The sequence below is a fragment of the Pteronotus mesoamericanus genome, unplaced genomic scaffold (assembly GCF_021234165.1).
Source record: "Pteronotus mesoamericanus isolate MK-2021 breed Mesoamerican mustached bat unplaced genomic scaffold, CSHL_Meso_final scaffold_85, whole genome shotgun sequence".
In the NCBI taxonomy this organism is placed as follows: Eukaryota; Metazoa; Chordata; class Mammalia; order Chiroptera; family Mormoopidae; genus Pteronotus; species Pteronotus mesoamericanus.
In genome coordinates, this window is record NW_026555329.1 from 21,505,334 (window position 1) to 21,531,098 (window position 25,765).

Genomic DNA, 25,765 nt, shown 5'->3' on the forward strand with positions numbered 1-25,765 from the left:
AATATAGTCTGTATTCATGAATTGTAAAGTATGTGTGCTTTAGTGGATACAATTCAGGAATCTAGGAACTTGAAAGGAAAAAAAAATTCCATCTTTATTTGTACTAATTTCAAATTGCAATTTAGTATTTCCTTTATTTATGAAGTTAGGCAACAGATCACACTATTAGCAGAACCCATTGATTGTGAACAGAAATCGGGTATTTTCATATCACTTTACAGATGTAGATCTTGAAGTATCTTTTACTCTCATTACTTATTTTGAAATTATGGTAGCTGTTAGATCTGCTAGATCTTAAGTCTTTAAACTTACATGTTATGTCACGCAAAATTTTTAAAATTTGACCATTTCGGTATAACCAGTTTCCTTTACAATTCTATATACAGGGTCTAGCAAAAGTAAAAGCTGCTTGAGTGTGGCTGATAGGGTAAGAATATAGGTTTATTAATTTATAGTTTTAATTTGAATATTTCACCTAAAATGTGATATGGTGTGTTTGAGTGTGGTATTATGTTACAAAACTACATGCATTTGATTTTGTAATAAAAGATTTTCTAGTAAAAAAGGGTGTTATTTTTGCTGGACCCTGTATTTTATGTTTTTAAGAAGTTTCACAAGGAGAGGCTCATGGCACAAATAAAGTTGAAACCCTGAGGAAAGGCTAGTCTATGTGTAGTGGGTAGTTTATTTTTGTCTTTAAGAGGGTTTGTTTTTAACCACAGATTTAGTATTGATAAGCATTAACAAGTTGATGGCAAAGTTCTAATGTCATAAAGAGGGCTCACGGTCAGACAATGGGAGTGAATGGAGAGATCAATCAGAGCACTTGTCCATCTGCTGCTTTCTTTCTCAGAGCAAAAGAGGCCTGACTGGCAAGCTGTGAAAGGTTCCGCCCACAACCCTCACCTTCAACTATCTATTTTAGAATACCGTCGTCATTTCTAGAACTCTTACTGGAACCCAGCTGCTAATGGAAAATTTAGGTACTGTGAAATCTTCAAGGATGTACGATTTGTTTCCATGGCCTGTTTGTATTGGTATAAATCAGAGAATATACCAAATAGTATGGCAGAAATCTGTTATAAGCATCAACTCCTGTTATTGCTGTTTCAATGAGTTGCCAGGTTATCAGGGAGGATACCAATTAAGAAGTAACATTGGGCTGGCCAAGATGGAGATGTAGGTAGAGACACTGTCTCCTTGCACAACCAAAAGAAGGACAACAAATTTAAAACCAACCAACCAGAACTACCAGAAAATCGAACTGTACGGAAGCCCAACAACAAAGGAGCTAAAGAAAAAACATTCAGACCTGTAGGAGGGGTGGAGACGGGCAGCCAGGGAGGAGAGGACGCATGGCCAGGCGGTGGCTGGAGGACCAGGCGGTCCCACATTTGCATGCTGATAATCCAGGAGGAACAATGGGAGCGAGACAGACAGCACAATCCAGGGTTCCAGCTTGGGGAAAAGTTAGCTTCGAAACCCCTGGCCGTAAAAACCTGTGGGGGTTGCAGCAGCAAGAGAAACTCCCAGCCTCATGGGAGAGCCCACTGAGAGACCCATGAGATCCTACAATGTACACAAACCCACTCACCCAGGGAACAGCACCAGAAGGGCCCAGTTTGCTTATGGGTAGCTGGGGAAGTGACTGAAAGCTGGCCCAGAGCCGAGCAAGCACCATCGTTCCCTCTCGGACCCTCCCCCACACAGCGTCAAAACGCAGTCACCTGGGTTGCCCCACCCTGGCAAATACCTAAGGCTCTGCCCCTTCCAACGTAACAGGTGTGCTGAGATAAAAGAAATATGGCCCAAATGAAAGAACAGATCAAAGCTCCAAAAAAAGAACTAAGTGATGAACAGATAGCCAACCTATCAGATGCACAGTTCAAAACACTGCTAATCTGGATGCTCACCGAATTGGTTGAGTATGGTTGCAAAATGGAGGAAAAAGTGAAGGCTACACAAAGTGAAATAAAAACATACAGGGAACCAACAGTGCAGGGAAGGAAACCAGGACTCAACAATTTGGAGCAGAAGGAAGAGGTAAACATTCAACCAGAACAGAATGAAGAAACAAGAATTCAAAAAAATGAGAGGCTTAGGAACCTTCATGACAGCTTTAAATGTTCCAACATCCAAATCATAGGGGTGCCAGGAGAAGAGGAAGAGCAAGATATTGAAAACTTGTTTGAAAAAATAATGGAGAACTTCTCCAATCAGGCAAAGGAAATAGACTTCCAGCAGATCCAGAAAGCTGAGAGTCCCAAAGTTGGACCCAAGGAAGCACATATCAAGGCACATCATAATTACATTACCCAAGATTAAAGATAAGAAGAGAATCTTAAAAGCAGCAAGAAAAAAGGAGTGAGTGACAAAGGAGTTCCCATAGGACTATCAGCTGAATTCTCAAAAGAAACCTTGCAGGCAAGAAGGGGCTGGCAGAAAATATTCAAAGTCATGAAAGGCAAGGACCTACATCCAAGATTACTCTATCCAGCAAAGCTATCATTTAGAATGGGAAGGCAGATAAAAGTGCTTCCAGGTAAGGTCAAGTTAAAGGAGTTCATCATCACCAAGTCCTTTTTATATGAAATGTTAAAGGGACTTATCTGAGAAAAAGATAAAAAACTATGAACAGTAAAATTACAACAAACTCACAACTATCAACTGAACCTAAAAACCAAAACAAACTAAGCAAACAACTACAGTATGAACAGAATCACAGAAATGGAGATCAGAGGGGAGGGGGGAGAATGGGGGAAAGGGTACAGGGAATAAGCAGCATAAACAGTAGGTACAAAATAGACAGTGGGAGGTTAAGAATAGTATAGGAAATGGAGAAACCAAAGAACTTGTATGTATGACCCATGGATAGGAGCTAAGCGGCGAAGGGGGTGGGGCGTGGGATGCTTATGGGAGGGTGGGTGCAGGGCAGAGGGGAATAAAGGGGTGAATAGAAATGGGACAACTGTAATAGCATAATCAATAAAATAAAAAAAAAAGGAAAAAAAGAAAACTAACATTGAGGTTTATATTATCTCTGCTATGGATTCCCAATTTGTATTTGGCTTAGCAGAAATAACTATTCTATTGTACTGTAGTTAATAAAATTTAAGGTTGAGTTAAATGAATTCTGCATCATCTCAGTGGGCATGGCTTTGTGAGGATACTCCTTTGGACACAAGTAACATTAAATATAATAGGGCAAATAAGGATTAATCATGAAAATAACTATATCAATAGCTTTATAACGATACTTTACATATATGTAAAGTTGATACAAAGGCAAATGGAAAATTCTTCCTCAATGGCAGGAGAAGAATCCCAATGGTATCTATTAGATTAGGACAACTTTCTGAATGTTGAAGTTCCACACAGATGAGTAACGATTCTACTGAATGTTTGTGTGCCCCTCCCCCCATCCATATATTGAAACCTTCTGTAATCTCCAATTTGTTGGTAGTCAAAATGGGCCTTTTTTGGGGATTACCTTGGGGGAGCTCTCAGGAACAGGGTTAGTGCCCTTATAAGAGAAACCTCACAGAGCTCCCTGGCCCCTCCTGCCCTATGAGCACACAGCAAGAAGACGGCAGTCTATGAATGAGAAAGCAGGGCCCATCAGTCATGTGGTCTGCTGGGGCCCTGATCTTGGACTCCCCTGCCTCCAGAACTGTGAAAAAATAAATTGCTGTTGTTCGTAAGGCAACCGGTCTATGGTATTTTGTTAGAGCAGCCAGAATGGACTGAGACATGCACCAGGGACTATGGCGTGGTTGAAAATGAAGAGGGTTCAAATACAGTGTGATTAAAATGGTGAAGTCATTTTTATTTCAGTACTTGACAAAATACCCCATAAAAGTCAAAACTTCTACCATTATACAAAAATAGGTCTCTACAAGTGATATCTGTCATCATCACCAGTAGCAAATATATTAGGCAGAAACAGGTAACTTCAGTAGCCTTATAAGAAAAGTGCAGGACACCTCAAGCCACACATTCAGCAGTGTCATAATGCGCAAAAGTTTAATCTTTTCACCCATTTGATAAATACACCAGGTTTATAATTTAACCATTTAAATTAGCATTCCACAAATACACATGTAATTTAAGGACTATTGTGCATGAATACATACACAATGCTTCTATGTACAACTTCCAGTTTGTTTTCATGTGCTGGCAAGGGATTTGTATACAATCATAAGCTGTGTTCATGTTGGTCCCGTTGAATATCCACAATACAAAAGCACAAAAGAACCATTGGATTACAAAAGGGAATTTGTTTAAAATCACTTCGATTTCAAAGGATTATCTTCTCATGCCAGCATGAAAATGAGTTGAACCTACGAGAGAAAACCAGGATATTTAAATGATTTCGAATTAGATGGTTACCTATACCAGACTGAGTAGTTCATAAAGGGCAGAAGTTTACTATTACCCTCCATTTAAAAATAATGCTTTTTGTTTTCCTAAAGTCTTCATACTTAAACAGATTTTTATTTTTATTTTATTTTTAAAATTTACTGAGAGAGAGAAAGAAAGAAGCATCGATTTGTTGTTCCACTTATTTATGTATTCATTGGTAGCTCCTTGTATGTGCCCTGACAGGGGACTGAACCCAAAACCTTGGTCTACCGGGACACCACTCTACCCATGTGATCTACCTGACCAGTGCCTCACTGTGCATTTCATCTTATCAATCCGCTGAATGAAGACAGCAGGGAATCTTTCTGGGGAGGAGTAGGATCTGGGGTGATTAATCATGTCTTGTCTTAAATTCCTAAGTCTCACCTGGTAACTCATGCATTGAACTGTAAGATTTGATTATCTGAATGAGGAAGGTCAAGGGGTTTTAACAGGGGGACAGCTACGGGTCTATCTAGGGAGGACACTGGCCGCACGCCAACAGCCAGGCTCAGAGTACCTGACTGCACAGTTCCAAGCCGTCTTTGCAGTGCCTCTAGCCGAGTGATATAATCTGTCAGGGCTCTGTCGGGGTCATAATTCTGAAGCTGGGAACATGCTAAGGAAGCAGGGTTAAAATCAGCTGGAGGGCCTGGGTACCTATGAGAAAAACATACACATGAATCCAAACTATCCAGAAACAAGGCAAGTACCCAGCAGCCTCCACCCTGCCCTCAAAAGGCAGACCAGTGGTGCACTGCCTGATCTGTATCCCCCATACTTTTGAGCTTGTATAACAGTAAAAATTCCTCAATAAATTCAAAGCAGCAGCGACTAAGTCACCATACGAATGTCCAGTACAATGCCTGCCACAGAGGTCCTCAATAAATGCTGCATTTTATATAAACGCATCTTGTCATGCGTTTATATAAAACTCAAGTCTTTGAGGTTTTTTCCATAATGTCCAGAGACTATCAATTTTAGTCAATACTCTTCCCAAAGCTTAACCCATAACATTCACTAAATAACAGTTGATAAACTGTTTCTTACACCCATGGAGACCGTTACGTAAATCACACATACATGAAGATAATTAGTTCGATGCAAAGAAGTCAAAGCCCTAGCACTGTCCGTTCTCTATTAAGTATTAGTATATTTAACTACTCTGAGCAAGTTTTATCAAATTCTTACCTATTTTGAAATGGTAAAGGAGACCTCGGATAGTCCAGATCTGATCTTGAACGATAGGTAGCGTGCCTTGGTTCTCCATACAGTTCCAGGCCACCAGCAGAATGATAAAATAGGTCAGTCTTTTCAGCACCTGAAGTCATGCAAAAGGTACCTTGTTAAAAACAAATACCAAGTCCTTGAAAAATTTCTACAAAACAGATAAAGGCTCAAAAGATTACTATGCCTTACTCCACTATCTCCTATTTATAGTTGTTTTCAATTATTCTTGCTGCAGGAGAGAAAAACCAGGACATCTGTTACTTTAACTTTCAATGAGTACTTCTGCTAACCTAGAACTACAGCTCAGAGAAAATAAACTATTAAACTACTTAGTTATAACTAGGGATTAGGTAAAGCATGCCTGAGTTATGTATGGTTTAGGAGAAAAGATGATGTGGATTAAAAAAAATACTAGACTAATGTAGCCAAGCTATTCTAGTGACTTTATTAGAAAAAACCTGAAATCAAGATTTACTAACTTAAGACACAGAACTCATCATGACACAAATTTCAGCTGTTTCAGTGTAAACTTAGATTCATATTTCAAAATACTTTGCTTAGGACACCAAATATTTCCTTTTTCTCTGTTGCTCGTGTAAGCTACTGGTAGAAGATACACAGGTGGTTTAACAGCGATACACAGCACAGTTAGGGTGTGTCTGCAATGCTTTGTACTCCCCTCTTTATGCCTGAAATGTTGATGCTTTAATGGTTGTTTCCACTCCTAGAAATAGAGACAAGGAATTTGAACTGTCAACCATTATTATATAATCTATTGGTAAACTCAGAAACCTGTTTGAATATTTCTAAACTGTAAAACCTTCAAACTGTAACTCTTCCATATGACTGAGAACTGCAAGCCTATCTTGAACCAGAGCCTTAAATGAAATCATGGGAAGAGCAGGTTCTGCCTCCAGATGGCCCGGGTGCGATGCTGGCTCCACCACTTCCTACTGGGGAACCCGAGGCAAATGACAGATGCTTTTCATGCCTCCATTTTCATCTGTAAAGTGATAATAGTAACTGTGCCTACATCACAGGATTGGGAGAACAAATGGAAAAAGCATGGCCTCATGCAGACTAAGTGCTCCACGAAAATCAGCTATTATTACTCTTTAAAACAGTGAGGTCCTCGGCTTGTTAGTAATAAGAGCTCTGTCTTTGGACAACATTATTTGGAAGGTACAACACATACAGTAATTTCAGACAACCATAAACAGAAGAAAAAAATTCTATTTTGACTTCACCTGGATTCAGTCCAAAGCCATCCCTGTTAATGTTGATGGAACCAGAACTTGTGACGCGATGCCATCGTCGAACCAAAAATTTCATTCTAAGAAATATCCCAGAAAAAAATGTCATGGCATTATCTATAGAGATTATAAATACACCCTTCACACACAAAAATCAAGTCATACATCTAAATATTATGTGAAACCAATTTCAAAATCACATGATTGCCTAATCTAATACTATGCAAATGTCACCCTGGTGTGTGGCAAAACTAACTGGAGGAGGAGAACAAGGTTTCCCCAGAAGCAGCAAAAGTCTCTTGTGTTGCCAATGTCAGTTCTGGCTTTAGGAGTAAGCAGGGCTGAAGAGATGGAAGGCAAAAGTGGAAAAAAGAAAAGTGGAAGGTCCAAGAATGAGTGGGAAATAATGAAAAGAGAAGAAAAATAATGGAAACTGAAGGGCAGATGAGATGAAGAGAGGACAAAAGACCATTATTGGCAGTAAGAGGGAGTGGGGGAAGCTGGAGGGGGAGTGAGGCCACGTCATCAGGGACAGGAAGCAATGCTGGCTTCCAAAGGGACAGGATGGCAGGGTCACAAACAAGCTGTAGCGAGTCGCTGCCTGACTGGTCCTGGCATGAGCTTTCTGAAGCACCAATTTTGATTTCATGATTCCAACCTGTCTCAAGGCTCAGCTTTAGGATGGTCAAAATACAATGAACATGTAAGAGGAAAAGAAAAGGAGGCAGAGTGAAGTCCTTCAATGGCAACTGGCTTTCAGGCAGACTACCCGAATTCTTCTCATCAAAATGAATGGTTCATTCCCGTGGCCTCTCACTGAGCATCTTCTAAGGCGGGTGCATACTGGTCTTCCCCCCTAGGAGTGAGCTGCCTTCAGCAACGCAGGCAGGGATTATCTTTTGTGTCAGTGCCTCTCGCAGCACTTCACTCTGTACAGGGTGTACTAGGTGAGGAAGGGAGGGACTGGGATGGGTTCTGTCACTGCTGGCTTTGCAACTGCTCCCTGACTCAATTTCCTTATCTGTGAAATGAGCCTGGACTACGTGACCTCAGACAACTTCTAGTTAAAAAACTGAGCCACATTAAAAAAAAATTGGTAAAGAAAAAAGAGCAAAACCTCTGAAGACACACCAGATGTGACCTGATAGGAACACTTTAAAAATCAAATTCCTTGGAGACTGTCTGGCTCCTACAGAAATAAAAGGGAGGGGAAGCATGGAGAAGCCTAGGGCCCTGGGTGTGTACCACTCATGTCACGACTGTACAAGGCCAGGTGCCCAAGGCAGTGTGAGCCCTGGCTCCATGTCAGCCGGACAGAGAGACAGGCACCATAGTTCCGAGCTTGGGACTACTGGAGAAAGAGTGATGAAAGCAGCAGCAGAGTCCAATGCCCTAAAGGCTAATTTCTGGCCTGATGCAGAGTTAGGCGAAGCTGGGCCCCAAGGGGGGTTATTTTAGGAATCAAGAAAATGAATGTATGGTATGGCCCTGGCCGGGTGGCTCAGTTGGTTGGAGCGTCGTCCCCGTACACCAAAAGGCTGTGGTTTCAGTTTCCAGTCAGGGCACATACCTAGGTTGCAGGTTCAATCCCCAGTTGGGGTGTGAAAGGGAGGCAACTAATTGATGTTTCTCTCTCACATCAATGTTTTTCTCTCTCTCTTTCTCTCTGCCTCCCTCTCTCTCTGTAATTTTTCAAAAACATTTCCCCCTCTTCTTTATATGCCTGAACTAGTTCAAGGGCTTATTCAGATTTAGAGGTAAAAAAAAAAACAACAGACAGTCTAGATTGGATGTGTCAGCTCTGAGCCACCAGCTGCCCACATCCAGGACAGCCCTTCCCACAGGGTCTCTAGAGGGCCACATAAAGTATCCCCGCTAAAGGGGCGGACACTGAGAAAGCAGCAGGCACTTCTGAGGAAATGTCTCATACTACATGAATACAGAGCACCACAGGCAGAGAGAAAAGACACAAGAGTCTATTAAAATGAATTTTATTTCTTGTATTTTACCTTGAAATTGCCATGGACACTCTGACAGCCGACCGAAACCTGGTGAAGCCCTTCGGACGGTTGGTGATCACCTCTAGATCCTTGAAGGCTGGCTGCCCCCCCATCCGGGCGAGCAGAGCCAGGGTGGCCTCTTCACATTCCTGGAAGCCACCGAGTAACAGCAGCAGGTATTTCTTCTGGTAAATGAGAGCTTTCCGAAAACTCTCTGCCCTCAGGTATTTACCATAAATTTTCTACATTTGAAGAAGGGAAGAATATAAGACATTATTAAGAAGTCATTCAACACGATCTCTAGGGGAAGATAACCTAGATTTTATTTTTAAAAAATAGTAATATAAGTTGTAGAATGGCAGGTACCCTATCACTGTTTTCTACCTTAACAGCAAAATTGAAAGTAAAGGTAATTAATTTCAACCTCCCACTTCTGCCTCTTTTTAGTCTATGGAACCTGAGTACCTTATAGTTATAACCTTATAGTTATGCTTTTTATTTTGGATATTAGTCCCTATTCACCATATTTATTGCCAAAGTTTTTGTTAGTCCATCATTGTCTGAGTTTTTAAGTTTAATTGTATAGAATTACTTTTATTATTATGGTCTCTAATCTATTTCACTTTTTCATTGTTAATGTTTTCTGTCCCTTGAAGAGTCATAAATTCATGTTATTCCATAGCTGGAATAAATATTCCAGACACTTTTCTTTCTTTTTGTTTTGGATTTTATGTTAGCTGACTAAGGTAGTTTTACTACAATACTCATTATTGGCCAGCAGAGAGCCTACTAAGAGAGCATGACATCTTAGTCTTATAGAGCATGACAACCTGATATTGACAGTAGTAGACTTTTTGTTGGGAGTGGAAAACATAGTTGGTCATTAGGAATGAAGGGGTGAGACTGTGGGAACTAGAACCATGAGCTCAGGTGCTTCCAACTGTAACCATAAACAGAGCTTAATCTGGTCCCAGATCTGAGCATGACTTGCCACTATTTTTTTGTGACCAGCTAAAGACCTGCACTCATGACAAAGACTGAACAGAGAGACCTACAGATACAGCCTGAGTGCCATCTAAATTTTTGTCTGCAGAATGAAGGTCAGTGAGACAAAACAAGGCGAAAGCAGAAACCCAGCTTCACCGCGTATGTGTTTACGTGGAGGATGCCTCCTACCTTTACACTGGCGTGCTCGGGGTCAGGGCTCAGGGTCTGGAGTGAAGCTTCATTTCTTAGTTCAGCTTTCAGTTTGTATATTTCAGCTTCTGCCCTCTTCAAGGATTTTTGAAGAGCCAACTTTTCTCTATTCCAGACTTCTTTTTCAGAAGCAATGATGGCTTCAATGTTGGCACCAACATTGAATGAAAACCTAGAAGGCTGTAGAGACCGGAGCCTACTTAATTGATTTTTAAGAGCAAGTCTCTAAAGAAAAACCAGATCTAAACATATTAGAGGTATCACCATGGGAAACAGAGAAGTCTTGGCTTTCCAACCTCAGTCAGGGAGCATTCAAAGCCAATCTCAACTGACAGTAAAGAATATACAGTAACTTTAAGTATGTGGTCCTTTCCTGAGCAGGTTAATTTTGCAATTAAAAATCTTCTTGCAAGCCTAAACCTCAGAAAAGGTGCTTAGATTTGGCAAAACTTTGAAATGAAAAAGCCTAGAGATTTAACAGATGGACCAGCTGGGCCCAAGTGTCGAGTATGAACCTGCCCTAGTGCCCTGGAGAAACGTGGAGAAACTGCCTGGCACATACCCGGGGGAGTGGACCCTAAAGAAGCTGCGTCGATGTGCACTGTGCGTTGGACTGCACAGCGGTCTTACAGGTCTTTCTTATCTGTATGTTGGGTAATGACAAGAGCTAGAAATTTATTTTGAAGTTCTTAAATAAAAAAAAAATTGAGTAAATTCCCAGACTAGTTTATTAAATTGAAATATATAATTTAATGACATCTTTCACTGGAGCTCTGAACATAGTAATGGATATATAACTGATGAGAACAGCCAGAATTCAAATTTGAACATTTCTGGAACCTGTGTCTGCTGTTAGTTCATAGGCAGCAGAGTGCCTGTCTTTGGAGATAAGTTGATCTTGGTTTGACTATTGACTTCTCTTTTCTCATGTCAAGGCTGCTAGGTATGGATTAGAGACTTTCAGTGCATAAAACCCAGAACCTGGCACAGCGAGATTCTGTGCCGGACTCCCAAAAAACAATAGCTGCTATTATTGTTATTCTTCTTATTGTTGTTGTTGTTGTTGTTGTCATCCCTATATAATTTTCCAAGGATCCTAATAAGAATCAGATACTTAAGATTTTTACTTTGGCAAGGGTAAGAGGTGAAACTAGAGAGCAGAAACTAACTTTGCACTACTTCTAATATGTGGCCATGCTAAAAATAGACGTACGTAATCTCTGCCAACTCCTGTCTGTCGATACCACCTGATCTGCTCTTCCAGCTTCATAACCAGGTTTCTTAAATCATTCTTTTCTTCGGTCAGTTGGCTGATATGTCCTGTTAGCTCAGCATTTTGTCTCAGTAGTCTTTCAGTTAATGAGCCACAAGAGGTACTTGGGGGTACTAAGATAGGCTAGAAGATAAAACAGACATGAAGTTGCATAAACACTAACACTATAAATAATGCATACAAAATGTGGACAGCCCTAAGAACAATAATTTCATGAAGAAGTGGTGCTTGCTTTGAGGCTTAAATAATAAATAGGAATCTACCAGGCAGGAGAGGAGACAGGGAGGGGCCTATTAAGCAGAAGAAGCAGTATGTAAAAAGGCACAAAGGCTTGAGCAAGAGTGTGACTTTAGGGGGCTACAGCTGCTTGATAAGGCTAGAGTAAAGGCTGCCTTCACTTTATGCACAACAGACTTAAATGCAGGCAGTGGAGAGCCACGAAGGGCTTTAGGCATAAGCATGCCTCAAACAAAATTTACGTGTTAGAAAGATTTCTTTGGTAAAAGTGTGTAAAGTAGATTAGATTAGCAAAGATAAATCCCGGTGTCAGGCAGACACATCAGGAAGTTATCGCAACAATCTAGGAGAGAAATGTGAAGGCCTGAAGGAAGGCAACGACTAGGGCTCACAGGACAGGTGTTTGGGAGGCAGGAAGCACAGGACTTAGTGACTACTTGGACATGCAACTAACAGTGAAGCAAGGTGGGCTATGGTGGCTTTCAGCTTTCCAAACTGGTGGTATCATGACCAGAAATGTGGGTTTGGGACAGGAAGCAGAAAAGGAAAATAAGGCACAGTTTGGAATGTGCCTGTGAAGTTCCTAACGGGTCGTTACGGGGTACATTTCCCCAAAGAGAGATGTCTGATAACTAACTGGAAATACACACCTGGGCTACAGGACAAAGGTGGTCCACTAGAATGTAAGCTTCATAAGGGTGAGATTTTTTTTTTTAATCAGATTTATTTACTGTTATCTCCAGAATCCAGGGTAATACCTGGCACACAGTAGGTGCCCAATGTAAGTATTTGTTCAATAAATGAACAACTGAAAAACTCAGGCTGCACACATGAATAAGCTTTCACAGCTACAGTTAGAGGAAAACAATGGGTGTGGGTAGAAGGAAGAGGAACTCATGAAGGTAACTGATGAAAGAATGGAGAAAGTGAGAGAACACTGACACAAAAGTAAAGAAAGAGTTAAGGTGGAAGATGTAGTACCAAATGCTACAAAGACAATGAGGTCAAGAAAGACAGGGGCTGAAAAGATTCATCACGTTAGTCAGTTGTGGAGACACTGGTAACGTCCACAGAGTGCTGAGGGGCGCAGCCAGACTAACCTTTCAAGAAACTTGGATATAATACAAGAGGTACACACAATTGTTCAATAATGATAATGAAAATTAATTTCCTCAACCTTTCACCAACTTTTATTGGGGGAAGCAAACATTACTAATATTTACAATAAATGAAAATGTAAAACTCTTTAGAAAATACAGTGCCAGTTTCAAATGACTCATATAATTTCCATTAAACCTTTGCTCTCAATATTTCATGAAAGGTTTTTAAGTCATACCTCTTTGCTTGGCTGGCCAGTTAATTTTTGTAGTTGTAAAATAATTTCATCAATATTTTCATGAACCCAAATGAAATCTTCATCATCTGCTGCTTCAAACTGTAGTCTTAAAAAAAAAAAAAAAAAGACAAAAAGTCAAAACACCTTAATCAGTGGTGTTGACTGGCACAAACATTACTGATTGGGAAACACTGTTTTGCCTATCACTTCTCCTTTACATTAAGTGTTCTTTCTCCCTGGATCAAGGTGTTAACATATTTGTTTTCAGGTGTATGAGTTTTGTTAGAAAATACCACCTCCTAATGTAAGCAGGCATTCATTTTAAAATTTCAATTCCCCACCCTTGGCTAACTATGAATGAGGGGCAGACTCTGTCCAGATGGTCTAAGAATGCTCCTTCCAAATGTCAGGCAGAAAAATCAAACCTATTGGAGGCTTTCTGGGCGAGGTGCTGTAGTTTTGAAGCCACATGTTGAAGCTTTTGTTTGATTATTTCTAATTCATGATTATAGCTGGTTCCTCTGCCATTCATTTCAATCAGTTTAGGATAGCTTGATTCCTTTGTCTCTCCTTCTATTTTTTGTTGAAGAACCCAATTTCTAGTTCGATCATTGGTTAAACTCCATGTGGTTGGCTGCAATTTTGGACAGAAAAAGAAAAAGCAGTAATTATAAATGAACAGCATTTTTTTCTTAAGGGAACACAATTTACAGTAAGCTCTCAATGTTGTTGAAAGGTTCTGCGGCTTTAAGTAAAATAATACATGACGACACCAATTTCACTATAGGCTAATTGATATAAACAAGAGTTTTAAGTTCCTACTGCATCTCATCACTGTTATAACAAAATGAAGTTGAGTGGCACAATGGTATTTGAGGACATGTTGTATTATTTATACTCCAAAGAAACATCACTAGATTTTGTTTTAAAATGATTTGTACATAGCTATTTAGATAATTTAATCCATTATCAAAATTGTGTGATCAAAGGCTGCAATATTCTTTTAAAATATTTTAAAACAAAGTGTCACTTTACCTCATTAAGATTCTGATACAGAATTCTACTTTCTCGCTTTTCTTCTCGTTCCAGTTCTTGCTTCTGGAATTCTTGCATAATTCCTTGCAGTCGCTTTCCTTCAAGGTCTAACTTATAAACTTGTTGTCTCTTCTCTTCCAGCTGACGCTGAAGGTCTTCCACTTTGGACTGGAGCTCATGCATTTTCTTCTGTCCTTCTGTGTTGGCCTCTTGTTCTGTCTGCAACGTCTTCCTGTGAACCTGCCTATCCTTTTCCATTTGCTGTCTTGTCTGCAAAGAATCCAGTTTGTATTTTTCAGTCTCATTTAACAATTCTACTATGCGGCTGTGTTTCTCCTCTAGCTGCTTCTGCAGCTCTTTGAGGAGGTCCTCAGAGGGCAAGGAGGGCCGAGGCTGCCCCGTGTCATCGCTGCTCCGCTGCAGCTGTGCGTGCACTTCCCGCTCCCTGTCCAGGGCACTGCTCATCTCCCGAATCCGGACTCTCTCGGATTCAAGCAGCACTTGAAGCTCTAAGTTTCGACCTCGTTCTTCTGTTAGCTGGGCATCATACAGCACTCTTTGTGATTCTATTTCCTGCTGTGATTTGTTTAGTAGTTGATTCTGTTGCTCCAAAAGTTGATTTAGCTGAATGTTCCTTTGTTTCTGACTCTCCAGTGAAAATTTCAGATCCTTGTAGGAGAAAATGATTTTAAGAATTTGTTACTATTATTAAAAATATAAGTACACAACTGTGCTTTTATTAAGTTGGTAGTATTTGGTAATAGCACTGATTATCCAGTTTATTAAATTTTCAGTGCTTAGAGCATTATTACTTAGACAGCTAGGTGATTTTCATCAAAGAATATAAACAAAAGATAGCTAAGCTAAGTCATACTTTCTCTCCTAACATTAACCATATCTGGTTTAGGAATATGAAGCAGGGTATATTTCTTCTAGAAACAGTAACTTTTAAAAATACAAATATTTCTGATATGAGTTCTTGATATGAGTTCCTGAAAAACTTTGTGTTTTCCAATATCACTTACTAAAAACAGTAAAGTAAGGGGGAAATCAGGTTTAGGGGCAAACTACTCAAAGCCCATGCAGATTTGTAGTGCTATAAAACAGTAATCAGTGCTTGACAAGATGACATGCCTCTGACAGGCAGAGAGCTCACTAAGCCTACAGGCTGCCATAGTGGACCTTAAAAAGTAACCCTCAAAAGTAATATGGCAGAAATGCAGGCTACACAGATTTTTAAATCGTTTTATTTATTTATTAATTTTTTAATTTATTGATTTGAGAGCGAGAGAAAGAGACAAACAGATCCATTTATTGTTCCACTTATTGATGCATTCATTGGTTGATTCTTGCATGTGCCCGCAACCTGGCATCAGCCCAGTGGGAAGGAACTCATTTTAAATTTCCTTAAACTATAGCAGCAGGGGCTCCTGCTGCCAGAATAGTATCACTGCTCCCCTTCCCTATGAGAACACAGGAACCAAAACTACTTCTGCATTAAACCGGCATGACTGCCCTATTTATCGAATTGTATATATACTAACTCAAATTCCCAAAACACATGTTGCAGGAGGACAGTCTGTATGCATCCTTGGGTGTAGCAGAACAAAACAAAAAAGCATCACACTACTAGCATTCCCTAGTATAGTTTACATAACATTATAATCGTATTCAGTACAGAGCAAACAACTCATTACACCTCATAAAGAGTTCCAAGTTGACCCTTTTGGAAAGAGAAAGGTCTCCACTCTCATTTTTCTTTCATTTTGGATTTTCCACAGATATTTAAAGACAGAGATAACAATACCTCAAGTTCTTCTCTGTCTCGTTCTTCGTTGCGCCCCAGTTTGGCCTTCTCTTTTTCCAAAGCCCACTGGAGCTCTCTGGATTTTTTCTGTTCACTTGCTAATGTGTCACTAAGCAAATGTACTTCATCTGTTTTATCTTTAACTTCCAACCTAAATCAGAGAGACAAACTTTCCTAAAAATACTTGGACTACATAGTGGGAAAGAGAGTACAACTTCCAATGAAAAGTAGAGGCATGTAATGATCTAGCCAACAGGAAAATACAAACCATGCAAAGGGTAAAGACTGTTGACTGTGGTTTATTTCAAATTAACTGTTTTTAACAGTATACCTATTAGTTATTTACCACTGCAAACAATTCAATATTACAAAATAATAAAAAATTTCCCCTGTCTTTTACCTAACATGGAAAATACCATGTGTTTCTGTATGTATGAAAACAATGTTAAAAAAAATTAAAGACTGTGCTTATAATGTGTTCTTGGCAGAGTATCTCAGTATTTATATCAACAAGCTTATTCTTTTTACAAGCATTATCTTTTAAAGCATTTTGCATATATCAGCTAACTGAACCATGAATTCTATTGAGATCATAAATAGCATTTCAAATTACTTGGTCCAATAAATGAAATAAAGGTCAATATTATGTATCTTATATAAGAAGTCTCAAGTAGAATGAAAGCCATAGTAGAGAACATGACAATACCTAATCATGAGTTTATTTTTTGGAAATATTTGGAATTTTCCTTTCCACTGAGTTGTTCCTATAAACAACAAAGTGTCATGCTATGTAAATATCATGTATAATGTTATGTTTTTATAAAATCTTTACAACATCTGTGATAAAATTATTCCAATTTCAATAACATAGGTTTAGAATAAGGAAGCTTGGCATACCTGAAGGCCTCTAATTCCTTTAGATGCTTATGTTGTGCCTTAAGTGTTGTTTCTAGTTCCAGCCTAGTCTGTGCAAGCTCACTCTTCAGTTCAGCAACCACCAGTTTCTCAGAACTCAGCTGTTCCTGTAGTTCTGCTGCTCTGTCTTTCACACTGCTGAGCTCCACCTGCATCTCTAGCATTTGAGATTGCTTCTGCTGTATATTGTATTCCAGAAGTTCTAAATGGAAAATTATTAATATTTAAAGTGTGATTTAGCGACTCATATTTGGTTTACAAATATTTTGTTGATAAAAAATGATTTCTAATTTAGGTGATTACTACAAAGCAAATGAAAATATTACAACCCCAAAGTTAGCAATTGATATATTTTATGCATATTTTTCCTACAGTCCTAATGGTCAACCTTTCAGAACTATAAATGTATTGGATGATAAAAGTTTAACAGACCTGAAATAAAGAGAAACCTGTATTTGTTCATTCAGAATTTCTATATATCACATTAAAAAATTCCAATGGTTTTTGATAGCCACACGAAGTAATTACAGGAGTAACCTGTGCAAGCACAGCTACAATGGTCAGCGCTGCTGGCTTGTTTTGATCGAACCTCCTTCACAGTCTACGTAGAAACTTTAGTTTAGAAAAGTGGGAAATCCAAACCCTTCAAAAAAATTTGAATCATGTTTTTTTTTTCCTTAAAAACCAACCAAACCCTTGTTCCATGTCTGTTACAATGAAAACAAACTGAAATATTTAAATTCCCAGGTATCATAAATTTGAAAAGTTACAAAATATGGATCAGCATCCCATTTTTGTGAAAAATATGAACATATATATATATATATATATACACACACACACACACACACACACACACACACACATACATACACTCACATTGAAAAGGTCTGAAGAGATATTTACCTGGGTATTATTTTAGAATTTAGAACATTCTAGTTTTACTTTACTCTTTTTATGCCTCTATTCAACCATAAATGTATTTTTTTGCATAAGACCTTTGTATTAATAAAAGCAATAATGACTTGTCTAAATCCCTTCTTTCATCTCATTAAAATTTTTTTTTGACTGTTTACGCTATTACAGATGTCCCTATTTTCCCTACCTTTGCCCACCTCCCCAACTACCCTTGTACCCCCTCCCTCTGGCCATAACCACACTGTTGTCTGTATCTATGGGTTATGCATGTATGTTCTTTGGCTGATCCCTTCACCTTCTTTCATCCAGTCTCTCTCCCTCCCCATTCTACCATAAACTTATTTTTAACCTAAAAAATTTTATTGAAGTTAATCACTTCTAATTACAATTCCTATTACTGTTAGGAGACAGAAATAACTTGAATTTTGAAGACAGTCATGTCAATTCAGCCTTTTAAAACTATTTCCTAGGGAGGTCAAGGATCTACATATATAAATATGTGTGTATGTATGTATGTATGTGAAACTAAGCTTCCAATGGGGTTTTATTTAACTTAACTGATACTAATAAATTATACAAAATAATCTTCAATTAATTTTATGTCCTAATATAAAGGATATATTCAATTTGCGATCCTGTTATACCTGTCTTCTCTAAAATATTTAAAAATATTTAAAATCTTCAGTTTTTCAATGACAAATGTAAGACTACGGTATGACTTTCAAAATTTGCAATAGCTAAAGTGTTCGTACCATATTAAACAAAACTGAAGACAAGGATATGTGTCTTCACTAGACATTATGAAAATTAGATTTCAATTTAATCTCAAATGATTTCTACCTCCAATTCTAAATTAAGAGACACCTCTATCGAAAATGGGGAAAAGATCTGAAGAAGAGTCACAAGCCTAGCTGGGGTAGCTCAGTGAATTGAGCTCCAGCCTCAGAACCAAAAAGGTCACAGGTTCAGTTTGCCATCAGGGCACATGCCTGGGTTGAGGCCCAGGTTCCCCAGTTGGGGGTGTGCAAGAGGCAACCAATTGATGTAGCTCTCACACACTCGTATTTCTTGCCCTCTTTTTCTCCCTCCCTTCACCTCTTTCTAAAAAGTAAATATATATACATTTTATAAAATATATATATAAAAAAAGAATCGCAAAAGCAGAAATCCAGCTAGCCAATGATCGTATGACAAAAGGACTCAATCATTTCAGTAACCAGTAAATGTAAATTAAAACCATAATAACAATACAATGCACACCCACCAGATGGTAACAAACAGTAACAACTGTTGGCAAAGATGTGAAGCAACACAACCCTCATGCACTGCCAGCAAGTGTACAAACTAATGTGACGACTTTGGAAACAGTTTGGCATTATTTAATAAAATTGAAGATATGTATTTCATAACCTAGCAATTCTACTCCTGAATCATCATGCATGTATCCAACAGAAACATGGTATAACAATATGGAGATTAGTGCTGGATCTAGTAGCCAACAAGATATATAAATTGTGAAATAAACACACAGAGTTCTGTACAGTAACAAAAATGAGTGAACTAAAGAATACTATAGTAACTTAAAAGAATGTTACAGAGAAGTGAAAGAAGCAAGACAGTGTAAAGTTCAAAAGCAGGGAAAACTCTAAACTTACATGGTTTAGGAATATATAGATAGGTAGTAAAACAAAAAAAAAAAAAATCAGGATAATGTCACTTCCAGGTTACTAGAGGAGTGGACACTTGGGAAAGGGGCTTCTGGGATACTTGGCATAGGTGATGCTTCCACAGATACTCATCTTGATTTGTTATATTGTATATTTTTGCCTTTGTACTTTTTTGAATGCATATTATAGTTCACAATTAAAAAGGATTAATAAAGAAATAGTTACTTTCATTGTGGATTTCTTTTTCCTTTAGGTTACCTTCACAAAGAGCTTCAAAACAAAGAAAAATAATGAACAATGGGCTAACAAACAACTTTGGTCAAGGCAATGCTTATTTTCTAAATTAACTGTATCTGTTTATATGCCAGAAAATTGCAGTCCCTTTGATTAAAGTGTTTTTTAAGAGTCACTGTCATACTCTGTCCACACATAGCTGGCAAAAGTTGTTTTCCGACTCTGGGACATAAAAACAAAATCCTTTGGTATTTTAAAGCAGGTCCTTACCAGGCTGTCTGTCACACACAGCATTTTTTCTTTGCAGTGATTGAACAATAACCTCCTCTCCTCCACAACCACCACTTCTTCCCAATTTCAAAAACTGTTGCTTTTAAGATGGAGCAATAAGCTTATATGGCATAGCAAGACTGGTATTACCTATTCATTTTATTCTTGTTCCCAAAGCTAAGTGTAAGATTCCACCTGGTTAGAGAATCCTAATGTAAAATATTTTCCAACTCTAAAAATATAAAAACTGTATTTTTGATATCCATGTAAGCAGAGGGCCATCTCAATGTATTTATTCTCAGATTTTTAGTAGCACGAGTAGTTATCGCCCCCAAATCCAGTGTCCGAGGGCCAACTGCGTGTGCGTGCGCATGTGTAAATACATACACACACACAGAAAGACAGGGTGGGGCCAGTGCAGGTTTACAGTTGTTCATATGGGAAATAATACAATAATGACAAGATTATTGTATTATTATTATAATAATAATACAAGAATAAACTCTTGTGTTTCATATACTCACAACTATAAACCTACTTTTTCTCTAACTTGCATAACAACAGGTATATACATGTATATACACATATATATATGTTCAAAACCAACTGGACGATCCTTTAATCCCTCGGGTAATTAATGTAGGCTCTTTCTCTGAGAATGAGAATGAAATGTGACTAAGAAGAAATGTGTTTTAACTGAACAATACGAAGGGAGACAATGTGAAATGTTTTCACCTATTTGTGTTATCACATGAGCCTGACACACAGCGTACCTTGGCTTGGTTGATCACTCTCTTGTTCTCTCTTCAGAGCCATTTTTCTACCACTCATTTGAGCATGCAGTGCTTGAATTTCGGATAACAAACTCCTTCTATCTGCTTTCTGAAGGTATTCCATAGCTGCTCGGTATTCAACACTCTGTAACAATGCAAAGCAAAAAATCAAGTGAAGACAGTTATAAAGACAATAAAATTAACAACCAGGAATCTAAAGAAGAATGAATGAAATACACAAGCTAAAATTTTTAAAAGAAATTAATTTTCTCTTCCTCATTAGGATTTACTTCTGGTTACTAATCTTTACATTTATTTTGAAATTCTTCAAACATACAAAACAACACAAAGAATAATATAATAAATACCCATGTACTTAGCCTAAGAAACAGCACCTATACAATTAAAGCCCCTGAATACAACTCCCTAACACACCCTCCCCTGCACTGCCTGCTCAAGAAGTAACAAAATTCTAACTCTTCTAATTTTCCTGCTCTGCATATTACGTTACATATACACATGCTAAACAATATACAATACTATTTTTGCATGTTTTAAAATTTTATATAAATGGCATCATACTGCTTTTATCTTGATGTAATTTGCCTTTCCCACCACATTCTGGTTAACCAACGTGTTGATACACATAGTCCTACTTCGCCCTCATTTCAGTATTATGAGGGGGGACCAAACCCCCGGAATTATAAAAAACTGTTATTCTTAAATGTTTAAATTTCCATCACCTTCAAAGTATTGTCTATTTGATGTAACATACCTACTGAGATGTTTTCTTCTACTGCTCAAAACATTTTTTGAACTTGTGGATTTTGATGCCTTTTAGTACTTATGATGTTTTTGGTTTCATTTTTCCCACACGGGTAAAATGCTTCCTATGAGGACTTTTTTCACCAGGGAAACAAACAAAAAGTTGCTTGGGGAGAGATTAGGTGAAGGTTGGGCACAGGGGGTCATGCCGTTCTTGGTCAAAAACTTCTGGACACAGAATGGTGTGGGCAGGTATGCTCGTAAAATCACCCATGTCGAAATGGGCAAACGCATTGAGAGAGTCTTCAAAAAAAAAAAAAAAAATTCACTTAAGCTGAACGCAGCCTCTCACAACAGTGCCAGCAGGTGCACTGATACAGAGGGGTTCCTAGAACACTCATCTAGAGGGGGAAGCCTGTACTACAAGGGGCCCTCCATAAGACAATTCCGTTATTTTTTGGGTTCCCTCTCATACATAGCATCCCATAGTATGAATAATACATTATATTTTATTTAAGTATCTTTTCATATATTTATTAGATATTCTTTATTGTCTTCTATGAGAACATATATTTACATTATTTGTCCACTTTTCCATTGGTTGTTTTCAACATTATTGGATAATTGGTCTGCAGTTTTAACATCTTTGTCTGGTTTTGGAATTAGAGCAACAACTGGTTTCACAGAATGAGTCTTTTTTTTTTGATGAGTTTGTGAAGGACTAGTCTTAACTCTTCTTTAAACATTTGGTAGAATTCACCAGTGAAGCCAGCTGATCCTGGGCTTTTCTTTGTGAGAAATTAAAGAATTACTAATTTAGCTCTTTATTATAAGTGTATTAGATTGTCTATTCTTTTCATGAGTCAGTTTTAGTAGTTATTTTTAGGAATTTGTCCATTTAATGCTATTGTAATTATTTTTAAAATTACATTGTTTATTGAGAAAGCAGATTTTTACATCTTGATCTATCCAGCAATGTTTTCAAACTTTCTTATCAATTCTAAAAATCTTTGTGTGTAGATCCTCTTTGGTTTTCTATGTAAGTGAATAAGGAGTCTTCCCCATCCCCAACTTTTACATATTTTTCTTGCTCTGCTAGCTAAACATTTAAGATGAGGTTGAACAAACTACTGAACACTTTATTAAGAAATATTTTTAGTATTTAACTTTAAGATGTTTGTTGTAGGTTTTTGCTAGGCATAATCTTTACTTAGTTCAATAAATTCCTTTTTAGTTAATTTGCTTAAAGGTAATATTTTAAAGTAGAAAATTCTTCATTTTAATCAAGTAGTTATTAGTTTTATCTCGAGATTATCAGTTTTTTGCCCCTTTAATTTGTTAAAGTAATGAGTCACATGAGTTACTTTTAATGATATGCTACCTTTGTATCCCTGAATAAGTATAAGGTAATTGTGTCTTTAAAAATATATGCCTTGGTGAATTTGGTATATTAATATTTCATTGAAAATTTCTGCATCTATGTTAAAGAATAGGCCCATAATTTTTCTTTCTTGTATCACCTTTATCTCATTTTGGAAGAGATTATAATAGCTTCCTCGAAAAATGACAGGGCATGCCTCTAACCATCCAACAACAAGGAGCATGTGTATACCACTGGAACTGGCTGTTTCCTGAATGTATGGTAGACTTTATCCAGAATATCATTTGGGCTTGGTGTAATTCTTGTGGGTAGATTTTTATTTTTATTTTTTATAGATTTTTAAAATTTGTTATTTTATATTTTGACATAATTTCACAGAGAGGATCCAAAAATTGTTCAAGGAATCCCATATAGCCTTCATCCAAATTCCCCAAATGTTATCCACATTTGCTTTATCATTCTCTCTCTCTCTCTCTCTCTAAATGTGTATATTTCTACACACATATATGCATATATCAGTATTTTTCTTTTTCAAAATGTATGAGAATATGTTGCAGGAAGATGTTCCTTTTCCCTTAAAAACTGCAGTGCGTATCTCCTAAAAACAAGAATATTCTTTTATAAACCACAGTACAATTATTCAAGCAGAAATTAACCCAACAGAACCTGCTATAATGTATAAATCTTAAATTCTGCCCTAAATAGCAAAAGGAAAAAAAATGGTATTTTTATAAATCTTTGTCTTCTGTGAGTTAAATTTTCGAAGAGTACAGGTTATTTTGTAATATGTCTCTCATTTTTTGAAAACTTTTTATTTTGAAATAATTTAAGACAAAGTTGCCATATACCCTTCAGCCAGCCTCCCCTAATAGTATCTTATATAATTACAGTACATTATCAAAACCAGGAAACTGACATTGGTACAATATTTAAGCCACAGGGTTTATTCAGATATCATTAGTTTTTAAATGCATTCATCAATGAATTGGTATATAGTACTATGAAATTTTATCCTATGTATAGGTTCATGTAACCACCACCACAATCAGGATATAAAAGTGTTTTCATCACCACAAAGAAACTCCTTTGTAGTCACATCCTCTCTCCAGTCCTAACTCCTGATCTGTTCTAGATTACTGTGATCTTGTCATTTCAAGAGTGTTACATAACATATATTGAGGGTATCAACCGTTTGTTCCTTTTAAATTGCTGAGTAGTATTTCACTGTATGGATATGCTATAATTTGTTCATCCATTCACCTGTCAAAGGATATTTGGGTTGTTTCCAGTTTTTGGCTATTACCAACAGATCTGCTATGAATATTCATGTTCAGGTTTTTATGGAGACATAAGTTTTCATTTCTGTCAGATTAAATACCTGTGAGTGTGATTCTAGGTTATGTAAGTGTATTTTTAACTTTATAAGAAACAGCTAGATGATTTTCCAGAGTGGCTCTCCCTTTTATATTCCTAACAATAATGCATGAGAGATGCAATTTCTCTCTCAACACTTAGTGTTGTCACTAATTTTTATTTTGGCCATTCTGATAGAGGTATAGTGGCCTCAATTTGTTTTTGGCTAACATGTCTCAATGAGTAGATTTTTATTATGCACAAAAGTGATGTCACGACCTTCATATCAAGAAGTATTTGATGTCTATTTGTTCCATTTCTGGTGATAGTAACTACTCACTTGGTGGGGTATCTGAAGGCTTCTCCACTGTAAAGTTACTGCTTTTCCATTTGTAATTAAAAAAGGATTTTTTTGGGGGGTGGATTTACTTTGAGAGTATGTAAATATACTTTCATGATCATATTACTATAGTGTTTAATAAAGGGTGATTTGTAAATTCCATCATTTATCCTACATGCTAGTTGGCATCCTACTATAAGGATTTTTATTCATTTATTGTATCAGTGAACTCATGCATTCCTATTTTTACCCTTTGTTTTTTACTGTTACTCTCATTTTTTATTTCCAATTACAGTTGATACACATTATCACTTTATTAGTTTCAGGAGTAAACCCCAGTGATTAGATATTACATAACTTAATAAGTGATCATCCCAATAAATCTTACATCCGACACCAGTTATTTAAATATATTGACTATATTCCCTATGCTGTATTTTACACCCCCAAGACTATTCTTTAACAAACCAATTTGTACTTCCTAATCCCTTAATCTCTTTTGTCCATCCATCCAACCCCCTCCCATCTGGCAAATGTCGAAAGGTTCTCTGTATCTACGAGTTTGTCTCTATTTTGCGTGCTCATTTACTGTCTTATTAGATTCAATTGTTGACAGATGTGTATTTATTGCCATTTTATTGTTCATATTTTTGACCTTCTTCTTCTTCTTAGAGAAGACCCTTTAACATTTCATACAATACTGGTTTGGTGATGAACTCCTTTAGCTTTTTCTTATCTGGGAAGCTCTTTATCTGCCCTTCAATTCTAAATGAAAGCTTGGCTGGGTAGAGTAATGTTGGTTGTAGGTCCTTGCTTTTCATCATTTGGAATTACTTCTCGCCAATTCCTTCTGGACTGCAAAGTTTGTCTTAGTAAGTCAGCTGACAGTCTTTTTTAAAATTCTCACATGAGGACATGCTTACTGATTTTTCAGAGAGAGTGGATACGAGGGAGAGAAATATCAATTTAAGAAACATCGATTGGCTGCCTTGCATATGCACCCTGACCAGGGACTGAACCCGCAACCCAGGTACGTGCCTTGACTGGGAATCAAAGCCATGACCCCTTGGTTTATGGGACAATGCTCCAACCACCTGACCCACACTGGACAGCTGACTGGCAGTCATCTGACAATCTTCAGGAGTTCCCTTGTAAGCAACCGCTTTTAAGATTCTTTGTCTTTAACCTTTTGATTTTAACTTTGATGTGTGTTGGTATTGGCCTCTTTGATTTCATCTTGTTTGGGACTCTGTGTTTTCTGGACTTGCATGTCTATTTCCTTCACCAAGTTAGGGAAGTTTTCTGTCATTTTATCAAATAAAATTTCAATTTCTTGCTCTCTCTCTTCTGTGTCTAGCACCCTTGAAGTTGTCCCAGAGG

The 25,765-nt window shown here is 37.6% G+C and overlaps 1 protein-coding gene across 6 annotated transcripts in view; it reads right to left on the minus strand.

Annotated features, from left to right (window-relative positions):
• Positions 1–3,818: 3,818 nt before the first annotated feature.
• The window catches only part of AKAP9 (A-kinase anchoring protein 9), a 181,720-nt gene continuing 159,773 nt past the window's right edge, over positions 3,819–25,765 (minus strand). For 5 of the 6 annotated variants that reach the window (XM_054564518.1, XM_054564520.1, XM_054564521.1 and 2 more), the window contains 13 exons: positions 20,547–20,691; positions 16,667–16,886; positions 15,770–15,920; positions 13,963–14,631; positions 13,353–13,561; positions 12,928–13,033; positions 11,295–11,477; positions 10,061–10,261; positions 8,894–9,126; positions 6,879–6,964; positions 5,593–5,722; positions 4,922–5,061; positions 3,819–4,340 (listed from right to left, as the gene is read on the minus strand). In XM_054564518.1, coding sequence (XP_054420493.1) covers positions 4,306–4,340; positions 4,922–5,061; positions 5,593–5,722; positions 6,879–6,964; positions 8,894–9,126; positions 10,061–10,261; positions 11,295–11,477; positions 12,928–13,033; positions 13,353–13,561; positions 13,963–14,631; positions 15,770–15,920; positions 16,667–16,886; positions 20,547–20,691 — 2,508 coding nt within the window. In that variant the 3' untranslated portion in view covers positions 3,819–4,305. The remainder of the gene's footprint in view (positions 4,341–4,921; positions 5,062–5,592; positions 5,723–6,878; positions 6,965–8,893; positions 9,127–10,060; positions 10,262–11,294; positions 11,478–12,927; positions 13,034–13,352; positions 13,562–13,962; positions 14,632–15,769; positions 15,921–16,666; positions 16,887–20,546; positions 20,692–25,765) is intronic. The other variant, XM_054564523.1, reaches the window with a different exon arrangement.